This window comes from Chelmon rostratus, chromosome 21 (assembly GCF_017976325.1).
Source record: "Chelmon rostratus isolate fCheRos1 chromosome 21, fCheRos1.pri, whole genome shotgun sequence".
In the NCBI taxonomy this organism is placed as follows: Eukaryota; Metazoa; Chordata; class Actinopteri; order Chaetodontiformes; family Chaetodontidae; genus Chelmon; species Chelmon rostratus.
This window is the reverse complement of record NC_055678.1, coordinates 11,737,396-11,752,651: the sequence shown is the minus strand read 5'-3', so window position 1 is coordinate 11,752,651 and position 15,256 is coordinate 11,737,396. Positions and strand designations below refer to the sequence as shown.

General features: G+C 41.5%; 1 protein-coding gene across 1 annotated transcript; it reads left to right on the top strand.

Moving 5' to 3' along the window:
* The first annotated feature begins 3,980 nt into the window (after positions 1–3,980).
* On the top strand, positions 3,981–15,120 carry slc4a1b (solute carrier family 4 member 1b (Diego blood group)). The gene is made up of 18 exons (XM_041962493.1): positions 3,981–4,085; positions 5,432–5,478; positions 6,566–6,746; positions 7,306–7,441; positions 8,857–8,929; positions 9,315–9,357; positions 9,504–9,688; positions 10,403–10,613; positions 10,745–10,948; positions 11,039–11,187; positions 11,292–11,486; positions 11,622–11,870; positions 11,985–12,074; positions 12,170–12,336; positions 12,426–12,667; positions 12,783–12,952; positions 14,003–14,176; positions 14,320–15,120. The coding sequence occupies exons 3-18, from the start codon at positions 6,590–6,592 to the stop codon at positions 14,398–14,400; spliced, it is 2,526 nt and encodes an 841-aa protein (XP_041818427.1). The 5' UTR covers positions 3,981–4,085; positions 5,432–5,478; positions 6,566–6,589; the 3' UTR covers positions 14,401–15,120.
* The last annotated feature ends 136 nt before the right edge of the window (positions 15,121–15,256 follow it).

Genomic DNA, 15,256 nt, shown 5'->3' with positions numbered 1-15,256 from the left:
TCTCTCTGTCATGCTGTCACTATATTCTCAAAATAACACCGCGAGTCGTCATATCAGCACCATGCACACAACAACAGCAACCACCACAACAACAACAACAACAACGACTGTAGCTTCTCTGCCTCAAATCTAAGTGTCAGATCTCCTCCACTGGAATTGAAATGTTGAATTAGTATAAATTTGATTTAGTCAGCACCGCTAATACCATTTGCTTTTATTCCATTCTGTAAGTACTTGCTCATCAAACTGAGAAATTGAGTGAATGAATCTTACTGAGAGTGTCTGTGTGTTCTTTCTCTAAAGACACATCAAATCTTTTATATGAAGGAGCAAGCGTTCATCAGGGTTTCATCCTTAATGCTACCTGTGCACATTCTGGAAGCCTGTCCTACACAAAACACACACTGTCTGAAAAATCTTCACCATCACTGTTTCCACATGTTTTTTAATCATGACTTTCACCGCTCTGTTTGTGAGCGAGAACATCTACCTGTGGCCCCTGGCTGGGTGCGGTTGGGGGGTCAAGGGAGGGGTCATCTTCAGTCGGATAGCCCCTTGTGTGAGCCAGATGTGGATGGCTGATAGCATCCGTGCACCCCTGGACAGCTTTTATCTCGCTGCTGTCCGAGTGAAGGAAGGGTGGGTTACTGGTGTTGGGGCCTCCGAGTACTGGAGCCCCTTTGAAACACTGTTCTGAGGTCAGTTTATACTGACTCATGAGCATGCTGACCACTCATCAGTGGGCCATATTCAGTTTTGACAAGGGGCAGATTAGGGTGTAGATCCTTCTACCGTTGTGAGTCCTGGTGTCTCAACTGTGAGCTGAACGTCATCTGGAAAAAACTCTCCACAGGTAAAACTTGATTTATTTATTTCTGAGTAGAAGTTATTTGTCTAATGAGACCATTGCAGAGATGTTCACTATGATAATAGTAATAATAATAATAATAGTAATGCTTATTATTGATGACTGGTGCACATGACTCATGAGAGATTATTGTACATGACAACAGCCACATATATACCATATAATCATTGCCTTCCTATTAAATCAGTTTTGCTAAAATTCTGCTTATGGAACTAATGATGCATCACAACTGATGGAGGTTGCTGCTGGTGTCCTCTATTTACAGTTTATACACTTTCCATACATGTGTACTAAACACTTCAGTTGCTGAATTGCTGCATTTGTTGAATAACACAGTGTATATGGGTGAGTAAATGCATCTCATTTTGCCTGTTTTATGACACAACTGAACTGGGGTAAAATCAATTTCATGTCAAAATATGATGAGGTTAGCAAATTTAGATTGTTACTGACTCAAATTAGTGAAATATGCAGCCCCATATACTGCAACAGTTGTAAAGTATCTATTTGAGCTTTGTTTGCAATAAGGAAAGTTTCCCAAAGAATGAAAACATGCAAAATATTTCCCCATTCCTTTCTGCTTCTCCCCCACAACACTTTGCACGTTTTAATCAAGCACATTTATATGACAGCTTTACAAAGTAAGATTTTGTAAAAGTAATATATATGACAATCTTTTAAAATGTGGCATATTGTTACAAAATAAGCTGGCAGCAGAAAATAGCTAACCTAAACCAGGCTCAACATTGAATTGCTACTTATACATTAATGCATCACCAATAATTACTAAAAGCAATAGAATATATATTAGTACAGGAACAACATGGGGCATTTTTCTTTTATTTTTGATACTCAGGTTTTACTAACAATACTTACACACCTTTACTTGAGTGACATTTTCAATAACAACGTCTCCTGCAGTGAAGCATTTTGATGTTGCAGTACTTTTACTTAAGTACAGGATCAGAAGTGGCAAGTGTTGCCAAGTGCTTGCTCATGAGGGAACCGTTGGGTCTCTGTAGCTAAAGAGTTTGGTCTGTACCTGCTCTATATGGAAAGTGTCCTGAAACAGCTTCGGTTGTGATTTGGCGCTATATAAATAACATTGAATTGAATAGAATTTAATTGAATACTCCTTCCTCCACTGAGCACAGGCAATTCTGACAAACTCTTTGGAAGAAATGAAATATTTAGTATTTATCAAAATACTGGAAACATTTTCAGGGTATCATTTACTGAATGTTAACTTTGAAATCGACAGTTTAGCTCTTAATACCTCAAAGACGTGCAGTTATTCGAGGACTTTGTCAAATTTGGGGTAACTCACAACCACTGAGATCAAAAGCATCTTGAAGATGTAAAGACTAAGTTGTAACATATACTGTTTACATACTGTATGCATGTGTGCAGCCATGCATGTGTGAATGTATATAGAGCGTGTGTGTGTGTGTGTGTGTGTGTGTCTGTGGTATCTCGGGTAAAATCTCGAACAGAGGCGACATGCAGTGTGAAGTTGACGGTAACAACACATTGATAACAGAGTGTTGAAGCAGTCGAACGCACTGAAACACCGTCATGCATGACTCTGACCCCTGCTGAGTGTTTATGAGGAGCGATGACATACAGCTCTGTGTTCCAGGTAACTGGCATCACTGCTGACTCATCAGCAGCGAAGGATTTGGTGTGCGATGGCCTCTGACTTGTCGCTCAGGACCGTAAGTGCAAGCTCAAACACACATATGTACAGACACACACACAAGTCTGCGTGAGTGGACATTAAGGTACAGCCTGTGAAGACAGGTGTATATCTGTCTGCTGTCTCAAGTCATATTATTTTTTAATTTCATCTTGTGACTGACTATACATTTACACAAATGGCTTGCATTGCTAAACTGGAAGTGTGGCATTCGGATCATGTTGGTATTTAACAGTCATGGAGGGTTTAAAAAATATCAAGTTTTGTTCCCCAGTTAAATGAGTAATAAATACAGTACAATTTATTCCTCTTTTCCTTTTTAGTTCTGTTTTCTTCCTCTGTACCTTAATTTAAGTATCTTATTACTACCTGATTCAAGCAACACAATTACACTGTAAATTATAGGCTGTATTTTGTTGTCGTGTTGCCATATTATTTTATTTTCTTGTTTTCATTTTTTTATTTTGTCATTTCTTATGCTCAGACTGTATCCCTGGTGTGATCAGTTTTGGTTGCACATAATGTGTGTACGTATTGTTCTGTTATTGATAAAAGAAAGAAGTTTCCTAGGCCTTAATGGCTGAAAGCCTGTGAATGCATGTGCAGAAACTCTTTATACTTACCAATCCAGTACCTAGTCTTTAAGAGCCAGGTGAGTTATGGACGCTTATATCAATTTTAGAGAAACGAATTGTGGGTAAATTGCTTTGGAGCTTGACCTAAACTAGGGATTAAAAGTCAAGATATCATGTCCTGCAGGTGCTTCAATCTTTCTGTCTTTTGTGAGTCATCCACCTTTATGAGTACAGTAATGCATTGCTGGTAACCCTTTAATGAATGGACCGTCCAAATGTCGCCAAAGGATGAAAAATTAGCTTTCAATATGATTAAATGTGATTCCATGTGTTTTATCGAACAGAGCAGAAACGAACAGGAGTGCTCCATTAACATCCTTGTCAGTGGGTGAGTCACATTAACTCTGCTTTATTCTGAGCTAAACTCTGATGTACAGGTGACTAATTGTCATTTCTCAGGCCTCCGTTTCAGGCGATGGACAGATATGAGACCATCACCGTCTTAAAGGGAGAGCAGGAAGATGAAAAGAGAGCCGACTTCACCCAAAGTGTCACTCGCTGCCCCGGTGGTGTTGAAGGTGAGCTGTTATCCAAGCCTTTGTTGTCGTCCAAACACAGACATTAAATGTGATAAGATGCTGGTTGCATAATGACACAGTGCGACTGGTTTTCTGCGCATACCAAGCCACTGTATTTACTATCAATATTATGGGTGAGACCAGAGCGCATCACTCTGTTGGATGTGTGTTTCAGAGAGAATTAGAGCGTGCATGTCCACTTGTGTGTGTGTGCGTGCAAGCATATATTAGTCCCGCCCATTATCAACATACACACACATACACACAGAGACAGCTTTAAAGAGGTGGTGTTTATAAAGTCACGCTTTTTTGACATTCTGGGGTCAGTCGCCTGTCACTGCTGTCGGCTTGGCGAGTGCCTGCAGGAGGTAAGTGTCACCTTTTCTGCCACAGCTATGAATGGTAGGTGTGCAAAAATAAACTTGGAGTAACTTTGTAGCATTTGAACAGAGCGCTGCACACTTACTGTTATCTAGAATGTTGTCTTATGGTCAATGCTGCAGTTGGATGATTTTAAAGATCGGTGCAGTGTTCAGCTTTATTGAAAGCTGCAAACACTTTACAACAAAGCAAGTCCCAGAATGCAGTGAAGATTGCAGATTTCATGCTTTAGTAATGTGTAAAACTGTGGAGGAAATTTAGTATTCATTGCAAAATGCATTAAGGAGGCCCTCAGCATTTCAAGTCATGGGGTGACCAGTCAGTAAAACTGATAAAAGCCTTACAGCCATCTTCAAGACAGCACGGCAGGTCCAGCTTGAGTTATGATGAGTGTGTGCGACAGTTTGTCACACAAATTTGATGCTGCAACTGCAACTAAAAGTCGGCCTGACACACATAAATTATGTAACGTGAAGGAAGAGAAAATGTTTGAACTTGCATCGTAAATTTTTCCGGTGCAGTCACATTTTCTTAAGGAATGAAAAATAATAGCAGCATCCTCCCATGTGCATATCGACAAAGACAAGAGTGGACACCCACATTGCTTTTGAAACATATGGAAATGCGTGTTTTTTTTGACAGCGTTCTTCTGTGTTAGACGCAGAAACATATCTGGATGCAAAACCAAACCGATAACCTCACAGATAAATTACCTACTTGATATGAACTTGAGACACTTGCAGCAGATGCACCTGTGTGCACACACTGCACTTACACCGGCTCACATGATATAATTGTACACACAAAAACGTGCAAATTTCCACTAGGTGATTCACACACACACACACACACACACACACACACACACACACACACACACACACACACACACATGCACGCGTACGCACACACAGATGGACTGTAGACAGTGTCTGCTCTGTCTGATCTGAATCTTCCACCCCTCTGCTCAGCTGTGTTTTGGAAATAAATCATTCTGTTGTCACAACTTCAGCGCTTCGGTCCAATCTGACATAAAATGGACACTCTGGTGATATCTTACATAAGACTGAAGTCATCTGCCAACTAGAACATCAATCACCATTGTTTTCTGTGCAGTTAATGACTTTATCATTCATTCAACTCATTCTTTACTGCTTCCTATCTAAAGAAATTGAATCAGCAAAGTTAATACACACACTTTATTCCAACTTTGAGATGTGTGTGAAAGTGAATTCAGTGATGAAACAGGTGTTATTTACTGTGCTAATAGAAAGCATGCGATGGTGTTGAAACACAGAGTGGTCTTTAATTGGGTCCATTGTGTCTGTTCCAGCTGGCTGGAACATCAACACCAACGCCAACCCCAGTGCAGAGTGTCAGGTAAAGGACACACACACACACACACACACACACACACTGTAACTCCACTCCAGGCACACGACATGTATTGACAGTCCAAACATGTCCAGGGCGAGCCCTCAGTCATGTCCGCACCGGAAGCGAGCAGCGGCCCGGAGTCTGGAGCCTGCTGGTTGTTGAGGCAGAACAGCCACCATGTTTACCTTATAGACACAAAGTGTCACCTGGAAAACACCTTTCCACCTCATTCTAATCTTTATCCACACTGCTGCAGCCAAGAAAAAGATAGAAATGACAGCTTTGGCTTCGTGTTCCAAGTTACTCTTGTTAAGAAACTGATATAAATACCTGGAATTAAAATGGAAACATCACAAACACAGTAACCGAATAACCGAGTCTCAGACCAGCCAACTTTTAAATTGCTTCCTAAAACTCACTTTTCCTATTTTAACCAGCCCTTCCAATACATCATCTATTTTTTAAAATCAATACATTTTTTAAATTGTCTGTTTATTTTGCTAATATTTTCCTCTGTACCTCATTGTTTTGGCAAATTTTACAGTTTCTCAGTGTTTTGCTTCATTGTTTCTTCTATAAAGCTCTTTGTGAACGTGATTATAAAAGTGTTATTAGTGTGTGTTATATATCTTAAAGTGTAGACTCAATGCATCAGCCACATTACAGCTATCAATACATCTGAATATTAGCAGTAGTGGTGATAATAGTCACCAAGACTGTTGCTGACACTCACATACTCTTATGCACATTAAAAAAAAAGTTTAAAATTACCTCTAAAGTTCAGCTGAAGCTAACAAGATGCTCCTACAGTCTGGGTTAGTCAGATCAAGAGAGAATCTATCAAAATTACAGTCATTTAGTATCAACATCCCATCCTCCCATCCTTCACTCGCAGCAACACACACTGACAGGCAGGACGTGACCCGTGAAACCACAGTCGTTCACCACATGTTGCTTGTGGGAGGCGCAAGCTCGATTCATCCACCTGCCCCGTCCACACTTCCACTCTCTGCCCGGCAGACACCAGCATGCTCGCGTCCCGCGTTTATGTCAGCCGGTGTTCACCGCTGTGTCCTCTCTGCGCCTTCAGAGGTACGTGGAGCTGAGGGAGCTGATGAAGGACCAGAAGCAGCAGGCCTACTGGCAGGAGACGGGCCGATGGGGGGGCTACGAGGAGAGCTTCGACCCCCAGTCCGGGGTGTGGGGGGCCTCGCACATCTCCTACCTCACCTTCAAGAGCCTCATCCAGCTGCGCCGCACCATGAATACAGGTCAGCAGGGAAAAGCGGTGAAAACATGAGCGTGCAATCATTTTCAGTCGTGGAAAGTAATCAAAGATGTTTACTCCAGTAGATTTTTGAGGTACTTGTACTTTAACTGAGTAATTCCATTTCATGCTACATTATATTTCTTTGCTTTAAGAGGGAAATACTGTATGTTTTACTCCACTACACATGTACCTGACAGCTTTAGTTACATTGTAAAGTCAGAATTCAAAATCCTAAAGCAGTAATATAATATTTCCCATTTGCATGACACGTACTTGTACTTGTACTTGTAGTATTTGTACTTTGTGCTATTCCACCAATGATTATTTGCCAATTAATGTGAAGGTTACACACCGATGAGTAGAGTATCATTTGTTATTCTACATATAATGCTATGCAATTAAAATATTTTAGCATTAGATTTTGAGATTCTTCTGGTTGTTGTATCCTTGATGTCTTGCTTGCTTCCCTACATTAGCTCATTTTGCCTGAACCGGCCCTCAAACCACAACCACGCTGCACAGCCTCCTCTTTGTGATCGCCTTTGACTATTTTCCACCAGGTGTGACGATATTCGACTGTGAAGAGCAGACCCTGCCCAGCATCGCTGAGAAGATGGTCAACGAGATGGTCAACAAGAAGGAGATCAGAGCTGGAGACCGGGAAGGCGTGCTGAAATCTCTGCTTCAGAACCGCAGGTATGCCCCAAGACATCGGTCGGCGGTGACTCAAGCATAAATGACCTACATTTAGGCTTTTAGCTGCAAGTGAGACGGGAACGCTTTAGTTTCTTGCTCAGAGAAAGTGAACACGTAGCTATTGTGAAGACCGAACCTGTAATTATGAAGCACTGTCTCTGACCACCAAACCACTCTACCTACCTACAAGTCTTTATTACAGGTGACCAGCGTGTACTGCAGTTACCTCAGGTCACTTCTAAAGGGTACATACAGTACAATCACCATGTTTTCAATCCTTTGTTCAAATTAGAAATCTAAATTAAATCTTCAAGTTGCCCAAGTCTATTTCACTAAGATGACAGATTGGTATTTGGTCATTTTGCTTTTCTGCTACCAGAATTATAGAAACATGAAGATCAAGAGTCCAAACTGGCCCCAGCAAATCTTATGAATTTTTGACAATCACAAAAAGATGACATATTTAATTTATCCATTTAACTTTTCAGTCAATCTACAATAGTCTAAATATTGATTCTTTCCACTGCCAGATGTGCAAAATACATTAATCAGAAGACTGAAAGATGTTCTGGTGAAAACTAAATGCCTGATTGTGATTTATTTAGTTTTTCCTTTGCCTGAGCACAGACACATTTTAAAATATTTTCACTAAAATATATCAGAATGAGAAATGCGCTTATTTGCTTTTTTGCTGAGAGTTAGATAAGAAGATTAGTATCACTTTCATGTCCGGATGGGAAATGTGAAGCTACCACCAGTCGTCAGTTAGCTTAGCTTAGCTTAGCATAAAGACTGGAAGCAGTGGGAAACAGCCAGCCTGGCTCTGTCCAAAGATGACAGGATCTGGGGAACGCTTCCGGCCAAGAAATAGTTCCTCATAAAACTGTGAATTGTTATTTTTACACTTTAGTTTTTGTTCAGATTAAACAATTAGGATATATGTAATCAGAGAGCTCAAGAGTTGCTGCTGGGAAGATTTTGTTACCTATGAAGGGAACCAGGCTAGCTGTTTCCCCTTATTTCCAGCCTTTAAGCTAAGCTTAACACGGCTGCTGGCTGTAGCTTTATATTGTGTAAAACATGAATAAAAACATAATGTAATCATTTGCAAACAAAGTGTTCGCACCTTTCATACCCAGTCATGATACTATCACCTGTTACCAATCAACCTGTTTACCTGTGGAGTGTTCCAAACAGGAATTTTTGTCTAAAACCAGTTGCTGCATCAAGTTCAGAATAAGCAGATATTTACAAAAATCAATTAAATTGATGAGATAAAACGTTAACCAGCTCCTCGTCTATTATCTAATCATCTATCATGTTGAATGATTGCAGTGAATATTTTGCTCGTCTGTCATCGCAGCCACTCAGTCTTACAAAAGCAGCCAATGACACGTCCCGTTTTCTCCCTCCAGCCAATCAGATGACCCCGAGAGACAAGCCCTGTCTGATGGGGTGGACCTGCAGAAGTTTTCAGTGAGGGAAAGAGTAAGTTCTGAGGAGATCATCAGTCTGAACGTGTCAGTGATGATAACATAATGTGATTCCATGACAAAGGTGATGGCAGTGAGCTTAAAGGTGAAAGTGATTACTTCAGAGGGCCCTGTTCTTTCTAGATGCAGACATTGAGTTTTTTTTGTTTGTTTGTTTTGCACATATTGTTTATTTGTGAGCTTTTTGGATCTTATTCAGTTTTGAGGGCTGTGACACAAGTTTTTACATGTTTAAATAATATGCAATGCTGCTGCCACTTTCAAGGAGCAGAGAAGATCAAGGCAAGCTCCAAGTTATAAATGCTTGTTTTCAAAGTTATGGCGGAAATGGGAAAGTCTGATGTTTGCTCACATGATGTGCTCATTCTGTGTCCCTTTAGAGGGATGAATCAGACCGTGTAGAGGCCTCCATGGTGCTAGTAGGTAAGACAGTGTTTGCATTGTTTTCATTTAGGATCAGGAGTACAGTGTGTGTGTGTGTGTGTGTGTGTGTGTGTGTGTGTGTGTGTGTGTGTTTCCATATGTGTGGGTTTATCTATGAATGTAATATTTCTGTCACTTTGATCCAGGAGCCTTGGACTTTCTGGAGAGGCCCACGGTCGCGTTTGTGCGTCTGAAGGAATCAGCGGCGCTCGACTCTGCCTTGGAGGCCCCGGTGCCGGTGCGCTTTGTCTTTGTTCTGGTGGGCCCCAGCAAGACTGACATGGACTACCACGAGACTGGCCGCGCTATGGCAGCGCTGCTGGCTGATAAAGTGAGTCAATTTACCCTTTATGCCGAGACTTACAACTGAAGAACAGGACAAATGTCTCTCTTCCTCATTTCTCCCTTTGGTTATTTTGATCATCAATACAATCTATAAGTGAATCTGACACTTTATTAGTGACAGTTTTGCTCTCGTAGCACATGACGGTTACACCATCCCATGCTCAGAACCCACAGGCTATCGTCTGATGGCCTGCCGTTGTTGCCAAGACTTCCTCGTCCATGTGCCTCATTGTTTACAGTCTGATTAGCAACTTCACTTTCAAACCTGTGAACAACTCGGCATTTCGGCTAATCTATATAAACAGATAACTGCTTATGGACGCAGACAGAGTAAAAAAAGCTAATAAAAAGCTAGATCATTGTCATATGACAGAGATGGGTTCAGAGATTGCATTTTGGCCAATGTGTTCGGCTTCTTTTGCTCTCCACACAAGCTGTTTACCTGCATACTCAAAAATGATTGGCTAATACTACTCAGACTGCACACAGAAACCAGAAGCACAGAGAGCAAAATCTTTGCCTACAGATTCTGCATTCATGTGCATTTATCTGATTATAGAGATTAACACCATTTTTAACCAAACTGATCACAGTCATCATATATTACGTCACAACTGAGGAAAAGTTCAGGCTTTTTTTGATAGTATGAAAATAGGCCTTGTCCAATGCTTTAATATCCCCTCCACAACCTCCATCCCAGGTGTTCAACCAGACAGCGTTTCAGGCAAAGAGCGCCCGCGAGCTGACCGACGCCGTGGGCGACTTCATGGACTGCAGCATCGTCATCCCGCCCACCGAGATCCAGAACGAAGCGATGCTCACCTCGATCATCAGCTTTCAGAAGAAACTGCTGCAGGACAGGTTCCAGGCCTCTGATCCCACGGCCCGCCTGGACTCCAAGCCTCGCAGGGGTGAGTGCTGCCAAAACACGCCCAAGACTACAGCGGCAGTCGTAGAACATGAACAAACCAATCATTTGCTGCAGTGGCTTTCTATTATTGATTCCTGGTATTCACATACAATTAAAATTGTTTTCCTCAAGTTTCCATCTCTACCGGGCCGCCACCTGAAGACCCCCTGTCCCGCACCGGTCGACCGTTTGGTGGCATGATTCGAGACATAAAGAGGCGCTTCCAGTACTACAAGAGTGACATCACAGATGCTCTTAACGCCCAGGTCCTTGCTGCCGTCATCTTCATCTACTTTGCCGCCCTTTCTCCAGCCATCACCTTCGGAGGACTGCTTGGTATGTGTGCATATTTATTTGAGACGTGGTACTGTTGTCGTATGTGATAGATGCGAGAATAATATTTTGCCGTCATGGTCGCCGCGACAGCTGATAAGGTGGAGAACATGATGGGCGTCCCAGAGCTCCTCATCTCCACCAGCATTCAGGGGATCATCTTCTGCTTCATCGCGGCTCAGCCCGTCCTGGTGATTGGATTCTCAGGCCCTCTGTTAGTGTTTGAGGAGGCTTTCTTTGCTGTAAGTTATATCCACATGTTGGGGAACTGTAGTTTTTTTTTATGGTCTCTTCTGATCCATGTGATCCCACCGTGCTCAACTCATCCCCTGTTTCCTTCGTTCAGTTCTGCAAGTCTCAGGGCATTGAGTACATTGTGGGCAGGGTGTGGGTCGGAGTGTGGCTGGTCATCATTGTGGTGGTCATCGTGGCCTTTGAGGGCAGCTTCCTGGTGCGTTTCATCTCCCGCTTCACCCAGGAAATCTTCTCCATCCTCATCTCCCTCATCTTCATTTATGAAACCTTCGCAAAGCTAGGGAGGGTAAAGCCATCTTCATCCATTTCATTACATCCAAAAGCTCATGTTAACACCAGGTGTGATTGTGGTGTGAATGTCTGTGATTAAAGTCGTGTTTCTCAGGGCCACATTATAATCTGTCCTCATCCCTCTCTTTAGACATTTCAGGCCCATCCGCTGGTGCTGAATTACGATCACCTGAATTCATCTCTAGAAAATCCCTGGCACCCTAAGGTGGAGGAGACGATCCTGTATGACAATGCTACAGGCAACACGACTGTTATTATCAACACTATTAAATCAGCGTACCCCAACACGGCCCTGCTCTCCATGTGCCTCATGCTTGGCTGCTTTTTTATTGCTTACTTCCTGCGGCAGTTCAAGAACGGCACTTTTCTTCCTGGAAAGGTGAGTCGGCTGCGACTGAGGACTGTGATTCCAGATTGTTTCTAATTGTAGCAAGTTATTTCTGTTATTAATCAAATGTTAAACTCTTGTTTGTTTGTGATCTGTGCTTTCCAGGTCAGGCGTTTGATGGGTGACTTTGGCGTGCCTATCTCCATTTTCCTCATGATTGTCGTGGACTACAACATTGAGGATACCTACACTCAGGTTGGGCCATGAGTCCAAGCTTCCAAGTCCAGTTTATGTGCTGAAAACAGACTTGAAACAGATTTTAGTAAAAACTGGTTTCTTTTCCTTTACAGAAACTAGTTGTCCCCAAAGGTCTCATGGTTTCCAACCCAGCCAAAAGGGGCTGGCTTATCAACCCCTTCGGAGAGCACATGCCTTTCCCTGTGTGGCTGATGTTCGCATCCTGCATCCCGGCCTTGCTCGTCTTCATTCTGATCTTTCTGGAGTCTCAGATCACAACGTGAGTCAACAAACTATCTGAATTATCAACGTCAGAAAACATGTCCTGGCCTTAACCAAACCTGATTCACACATTGCACCTGTTAACAGCCTGATTGTGAGCAAACCTGAGAGGAAGATGGTCAAAGGCTCTGGGTTCCACTATGACTTGCTGGTTTTAGTCGGCATGGGAGGGCTCAGTGCAATCTTCGGTGTGCCATGGCTCAGCGCTGCCACAGTGCGATCTGTCACCCACGCCAATGCCCTCACCGTCATGAGCAAAGGACCAAAACCTGTGATTGAGAAGGTGATGGAGCAGAGGATCAGCGGCATTCTGGTGGCGTTGCTGGTTGGTAGGTGCTGTCTAATCCTTCATTCTCAATCTGTCTTTCCTGCAACTGCATGTCTAGAAATCTGCAGGTCTGTTGTTTAAGCGCATCCTTTATCTGAACGTCTGTTTGTCGCAAGGTCTGTCAATTCTGATGGAGCCGATCCTGAAGATGATCCCGATGTCGGCCTTGTTTGGGATCTTTCTCTACATGGGTGTTACCTCACTCAACGGCATCCAGCTGTGGGATCGCATGCTGCTTCTGCTCGTTCCTAAGAAATACCACCCTGATGAACCCTACGCCACTAGAGTAAGAGTTCCATGACTACACGATAACTAAGTAAACAATGTCTTGTCCTTTAGCGCAACTAGAATCAGATCACACCAGTTGATTTTCATTTGATTTCTAGATGTGTTATGTCATGTTCTGAAAACATTTTATATCCAATAATTGTGGAGCACGTTAGGACTGTTGCTCCTTCCCTGGAAATGGAAATACTCCATATCTACTTTACCAGTACTTGTGTAGAAAGCTGTTGAGTGTGATGTGGTTGACAACCAGTGGTGGAATGTAACTAAGTGCCTATGCTCAAGTACTCCACTTGATTACAAATTTGAGGTAAATGTAATGTACTTCAGTCTTTTCATGCGAGTTTGACCTCTACTCCACCTCATCTCAGATGGAAATATTATATATTATATATTATAGTAATACTTTTTACTTCATTCCATTTATTTAACATTTACATTTATTGATTGTTACACACAAAACATCTGAAGAGCTTATGATGCTTTGTTATAAATTGTTTTAATTTATTTTTTAATAATTTTGAGATTTGGACTTGCTTTGCTTGGAAAAAACAAGCATCGCGAAGGTGTAAATATTGTCCGAAATTTTACAAACCAAGAAATCAATTAAATTGATTATACAGCCCTAAAAATCAAATAAAGTTCAAAATTAACTCCACCTCAGCCAACTACAACAGTGAAATGCAGCTTTTACATTAATGCATGAGTAATAATATAATGTATAACACTACAACATTCACAGGGGATATTTTTCTGCATTGAGTACTTTTACTTTTGATACTTTAAGTACATTTTTCTGATAATACTGACATACTGTTACTTAAATGACATTTTCAATCCAAGAGTTATACTTGTTATGGAGTATTTCAGAGTGTGGTGTTAGTACTTTTCCCTCAGTAAAGAATCTGAATACTTCCTCCACCACTGTTGAACTCGTATCATGTCAGGTGCGTTGGCCACTGCTGAAGCCTCTCAATCACATCACAAGACAGAAAGTACCCACGTGTTCACTCATGTCTATGTGACTAATATCTCTACATGTTGGCTGCAGGTGAGCACAGGACGAATGCATTTGTTCACGGCCATCCAGATAGTGTGCCTTGCAGTCTTGTGGCTTGTTAAGTCCAGTCCGATGTCCCTCGCACTTCCCTTCGTACTCATCCTCACCATCCCTCTACGCATGTGCATGACCGGGCGTCTCTTCACCGAACTGGAAATGAAATGTGTAAGTGGTCACCTCATATTAATTCAGTGAAGTAAATGCAGATCCAAGCAGCGCTTTTAGGAATATGTGGATAGCTGAGCATGAGAGGTGATGTGAGGTGTGTGCGTTAGTGTTAAACACTAACTTTTGTGTGTCTGTTCCAGTTGGATGCCGACGACGCCAAAGTGACTTTCGAGGAGGAGCCGGGGCAGGATGTGTACTATGAATCTCAGATGCCATTGTAGATGTTTTTCAATGACAGCTGCCAGCAACATTTTATTTTAACAAGAATATATTTATTTTATATGTGGCTCAAATGAATGTTTCATCTACCTAAGAGCACAAACATGTTCAGAGTGTTTTTTTTTAAATGAAAACTGTCTTGGTTAAACATTCCCAAAGAGTTTTCAGCAGTCGCTCAGGTAAATTCTTTGCATCATGTTGTTTTGTTTCTGACAGCCTGTGCTTTATACACCACTGAAGCTGGAAATATTTATAAAACACTGACATGTTTTTACAAAAGAGAAAGACAAAAAATTGCAAATGCTTTTGAAAACAATCAGAATAGATGAAATCAAAATGAAATAAAAACTCTTCAGTGATACCAGCACTCCAAAAGTGGAGAAATTACTGAGTGGAAAATATTGTAGTGTTATAGCCAAAGTTGGATGTTTTTCCAAGCAACCGCACATTGAATGTAATGTTAAACTTGTGCCACTTAAGTTATTGTTGTATTCACTTTTTTGATGAAAGTAAACTCCAAACTCTGAATTAAATAATAAGTGACTTTTAAGGCAACGATGCAAGCAACGATCAACCTGGTAACATTGAAGAGCAAAAGGACAACACAACAATGCTGAGAAAAAAGTGAATTTTTGTGTGTGTTGTTAAGATTTATACTGTGTGTTATGTTGCTGTCTTCTTGCCTTTTCTCTATAAACAATAAAAAACTACCTCCCAAAAGACCCATCAACTTTCTTTCTTTAAGTGTGGTTAGCCTTTTTATTAGAGTTAAAGAAAGCAGGAATCCTGTTTCTTATTTATTAATATCTTATTTATTAAATCATTGATTGATTACTCTTCATTTTGGTACACATACAT